At 32.2% G+C, this 5216-nt stretch overlaps 1 protein-coding gene across 1 annotated transcript; it reads left to right on the top strand.

Annotated features, from left to right (window-relative positions):
- Positions 1-1073: 1073 nt before the first annotated feature.
- LOC105309452 (olfactory receptor 4A5-like) lies at positions 1074-4877 on the top strand (the record flags this gene model as incomplete). The annotated part of the gene is made up of 2 exons (XM_011385619.2): positions 1074-1981; positions 4868-4877. Coding segments are annotated over exons 1-2 (918 nt in total), but the record flags the coding sequence as incomplete, so codon positions are not given.
- Between the last annotated feature and the right edge of the window lie 339 nt (positions 4878-5216).

Raw genomic sequence — 5216 nt, forward strand, 5'->3', positions numbered from 1 at the left:
GAGCTCAGACTTTTCCCTTGAGTATGATGCCTTTTGGCATCTGGACCCTGGAGCTTCATTTGGATTCTCTCAGTACCTAAGAAGCATTATAAATAAAACTGCATTCCATTTTCCTCTATCTCTCTTTTTCAGTGTCTATGTTCTCTCTCATTACCTAGATTACCAATGAGTTTTGAAAAAAAAAATCTAACTTCTAATGTAATAGTTGGTGATAATCAGAAGTTGGTTAATTAAAAAAAATACGTGCTGAAAATCTAGTGTATATGTGTTATGAGTTGTGGGCTAGGGTGTGCTTGAATGGACAGAATTACAACTCCTTCAACAGCCAATAGTAAAAACAAACACACACACACACACCCTGGCCGTCAAGAGTCAGACCAAGCAATTGCTACAATGTTGTGATAAATAATTGTATAGTTATTTGATACAGGTCAAAAAATGGTCTCTTGAAATTTAATGAGATATCCATGAAGACTGAATATCATTTGAGTCATGGAGGACTGAACCTCTAATCGTGGATCATCATTGAATTAAGTGAGTTATTTTAGGAAAGACTTTATTTTTGGTGGGACATAGATCATGTTGTAAAGGCACTCACCACAGGTACTACCAACTCAGGAGACTTACTCTATGCCAATGTATTTACAGTCGTTTTGCCACCAGTAGAGAGTGAGTTTCTGAAGGGCGGGAACTCTTTCCCAGTTTATCTCTGCTGACTTCTGTGCTACAGAATGATATGGTTTAAATAAGGCTCTAAGAAATGTGTGACTGATGTCGGGCCTTTGATTCCTCTTCTCTGTGGATGATCCACTAAAACTTAGAAACTATTACTTGTAGCATCAGCAGAATCATCCAAAGATTAATTGATTGTCAAGGGAGGGTAATGGGCTCTTTGGAAGAAGAATGAATAGATAGTTACATAATGTATATTGTGTGTAAACCAGTGTAGAAGATATAATGATGAAGTTATACTCTAGAACATAATGGATGAATTTATAGTCATCTTTACAATTTTATTGCAGGACTTGTTCTCCTGAATTCCCATCCATGAACCAGCCCTTATAGAAGAGTCAATGGGAGTTGTTAACAATGTGTCAGAATTTGTTCTCCTGGGCCTTACTCAGGATCCTGAGGGGCAAAAAGCATTATTTGTCATATTTTTACTCACCTACATTGTGACAGTGGTGGGCAACCTGCTCATTGCAGTGACTGTTTTTGTCAGCCCTTCCCTGGGCTCTCCCATGTACCTCTTCCTTGCCTTTTTGTCACTCACGGATGTGGTTTATTCCACTACCATTTCACCGAAATTGATTATGGACTTATTGTGTGGTAAAAAGACAATTTCCTTTTCAGCTTGCATGGGACAGCTCTTTATAGACCACTTATTTGGAGGTTCTGAGATCCTCCTTCTAGTGGTGATGGCCTATGATCGATATGTGGCTATCTGTAAACCACTGCATTATCTAACCATCATGAATAGACAGGTGTGCATTCTGCTGTTGGTGATGTCCTGGGTTGGAGGTTTTATGCACACTTTGGTTCAAATTCTCGTTGTGTACAGCCTCCCCTTCTGTGGTCCCAATGTCATTGACCACTTCGTCTGTGACATGTACCCATTATTGGGACTTGCCTGCACTGACATCTACATTGTAGGCTTCACGGTTGTTGCAAATGGTGGTGCAATGTGTATTGTTATCTTTATACTTCTTCTAATCTCCTACGGAGTCATCCTAAAGTCCCTTAAAAGCCACAGTCAGGAAGGGAGGCGCAAAGCCCTGTCTACCTGCAGTTCTCACATCACGGTGGTTGTCTTCTTCTTCATTCCCTGTATTTTCATGTATGTTAGACCTGTTTCCAACTACCCCATTGATAAATATGTAACTGTGTTTTATACGGTTATCACTCCCATGTTGAATCCTTTAATATACAGCCTGAGAAATTTGGAGATGAAAAATGCCATGAAAAAACTCTGGAGTAAGAAGTTAACTATAGGTATAATAAGAATGTGTCAGCCATACTAAACATATGTTTCTAATTCTGATGCAACAAAGAGGCTGTAAATTGTAAAATGGATGATTTAGTTAATTCAGTGGATTCTCTAGGGATGCCCTTTTTTATTGATAGAAAGGCAAAGATACAGATATTTTTTATTACAAGTAAAAAAAAACTTAGTCGCCTTGCAATTTTTTCCCTCAGATTACATTATAATGAGAATTTAGAAGAGTTTTTTTCTTTTTAAAGTTGATAAACAAGGTACCTTTGAAAATTTACTTATATCTTCATTAATGAGAAAGCAATTTTGTTAATATTCAGAACAAATTTCTGGAGCTAAAGCAGTGATTCATAAATTTTAATTTAATTCGTAAATTTTAATGTTGCCACACAGCAGCTTCCTGCAGCTGCATCATGCATTTTGTCTGTAAGATTATTTCTGTTTTTGGAGTCCGTGTCCATGAATTTGCAGGTCAGGATATTTAAATGGGAGATGACATAGTATTTGGTTACAGGCACTACATGTGAGCAGTTTTGATAGATGGGATGTTGGATGTATTCACACACTGGGGTGAAACCGTATGGGATGTTTGATGATGAAAACAGATTTTAGTTCTCGATTGAAGGATAGGAAACCATACTAACCCAAGTTGTAAACACATTTTTGTGCTTTAGGTCAGTAGTTATTATATGCATTTTTGCCATTCTTCAAAGTGTAGGTAAACTTCTTATTTTGTCTTCATGATAGTGAAGATATGGGTAAAGAAATATGTTGATTTGCAAAGAAACATGTTCTCTCAAAGTTGACTTCAACAAAATACTTTTAATTATAAACTTACTAATGATTTGTTTTGGTACAACAAAATTTTATTTTTGAATTTCCTGTTAATAAAATGGCTATTTTTCAGTTTGTAGCCCACCCCTGAACATCACAAACTTCGAAAAGATTGAATTTCTGCCATAATGATATGGAACATAATCCTTGCTTTGTAAGAGTTTTCTAAGTATAAAAGATTTGAACTTTTCTTATTTTAATATTTTATTATGTATTATACCTGAAATAATAGTATATACAGTTTATTTATAAAGTTTGAATTGTGTTACCTAATGGAAAATATCTGTGTGTATGCTATACTTCCCTGATCTCATTGCTTTGCCTCTTCCCAGAGGTAATCTCAGCACTGAATGTGTTGTCAATCATAATTAAAAATAGTTTAACTACATATGTATATATCCTTAAAACATAATGTTTAGCAGTGTCAGATTATATACCTTCATTAAAATTATATTACATAAGACATAGTTTTCTGAATCTTACTTTTATCCATGATGGTAACTGTCTAAGATTTATGATGCTGTATGTTTCTCTGGTCCCATCATTTCCTTGATGTATGTGATTCCATTTCTGACTATACCACAGATTATGTATCTGTTCAGTCAGTCATCATTTGTGTTATTCAAGAATTTGATATTGCTAAGTGTTGCTGCAGGCATCCTAAAAGAAATTCTTTTATGTACACCTGTTTATATGTTCTCTTTCACAGGTGGTTATAATTTTGTCCTCAAGTTGTGTTATCTGTTATACGCCTGCGAGTCATGTGTAACAGCTCTATCACTCTGCATCCCTCTGAACACTTGATATTGTCAGATGTTTGATATTTTTGCAAATTTAATAACCATAAAATTATGACTTCATTGTGGCTTTAATTTGCAATTCTAATTACTATGGAAGTTGAGCATATTTTCATGGATATTGAACATTTATTTTTTATCATCTTCTACAAAATGTATATTAGTGTCTTTTTCTATTTTTTTCATACTGGGTTTGGTTGTTTTTCTATTATTAATTTGTTGGAGTTCTTTAGTAATCCTGTGTACTCTTTAATGCTCGTAAACTTTTGAAAATTGTATAAAAATTGTGTTCTTTACATCTCTTAATAAATTTTATCTTGTATATATTTTTGTTACTCTTTCCCACAGGCTTACTGAAAATATATTTTATATTTGTTTATTTTTTCAAAATAAACAATGTTATATCTCACTTTAAATCAAAAATTTACTTAAAATTTTTAACAGGGAGATATTCAGTCATTGATTCTTTTTAATGAATTGCCTTTGATATACTTTATATAATTTAATTGGCATGTTCAAAATGTTTTATTGGCTTAAAAGAGATTTTATACAATATAATACAAAACTTAGAATTTTTTGTAGGTAGTGTTTTTTTAGTGTGGAATGGTTATACTCTTTATTTCAAAGTTGTCAATTACAATATTGGAGTGTCTGCATTTTTAACTCAAGATTACTTAAAAATTTATAAATGGTTTAGTTCACTCGTTTTATATATTTAAAGCTTTGAGTACACATATATGGATGTATGTGGCGCGAAGATTTAGAGAACGGAAAAATATCCTTTTGTGTGTGTGTATATATGTGCAAAGAATATAAATCTCCTTTTCAAGTGGCTTTCTTGACATCTATGAACTTTTTTTCTTACAATATATTAAATGTCAAATTAATTTGGGAAAGAATTCACATGTTAATCACATTGAATAATTCTAACTAGAAAGTCGAAATATATCCATATTCAGGTTTTTAAGATTCTACAGCAATTCTCTTTTCTTTTTCTTATTTAATTATTTATTGATTTAAATTTATTTTGGTGATATTGCTTAATAAAATGACATAGGATTCATTTACAATTAAATAATACATCATATGTATATTTTCATCATACAGGTTTTTCACATTTTCATCATATAGGTTTTTCACATTTTGTTTATTTCCATGTTTTTTTTTAATTTGGGCTATATTAATGAAAGATATCTTTTCCATATTGTATTTTCTCAATAATTATGTAATAATTATTTATCAGTTTAATAAATAGTAATAAATATTTATCAGTTTAATCAATCCAGTCACTTTACTGAACTCTCTTATTTAATATGATAGATTTTCAGTTAATTCTTTTGGTTTATTTCTGAGTAATGATGATACCATCTTAATGATTTTCCTTTCTAAGATCTTCTCTCTAATATTTCATATCATATTTCTTTTTCTTGTATTATTGTTATTTAAGAGAGTAAAGTATGAGATAATAACTGTGACTAGAGGAAACCATTACTTATTATTTGCTTTAATGGAGATGCTTGTGGTATTTCCCCATTAAAAAAAATATTCACTAAAAAGTGTTATCCCCACCTGTATGTAACTGTCCTAAAAGG

The sequence above is a fragment of the Pteropus vampyrus genome, unplaced genomic scaffold, assembly GCF_000151845.1.
Source record: "Pteropus vampyrus isolate Shadow unplaced genomic scaffold, Pvam_2.0 Scaffold743, whole genome shotgun sequence".
NCBI classification, from domain to species: domain Eukaryota; kingdom Metazoa; phylum Chordata; class Mammalia; order Chiroptera; family Pteropodidae; genus Pteropus; species Pteropus vampyrus.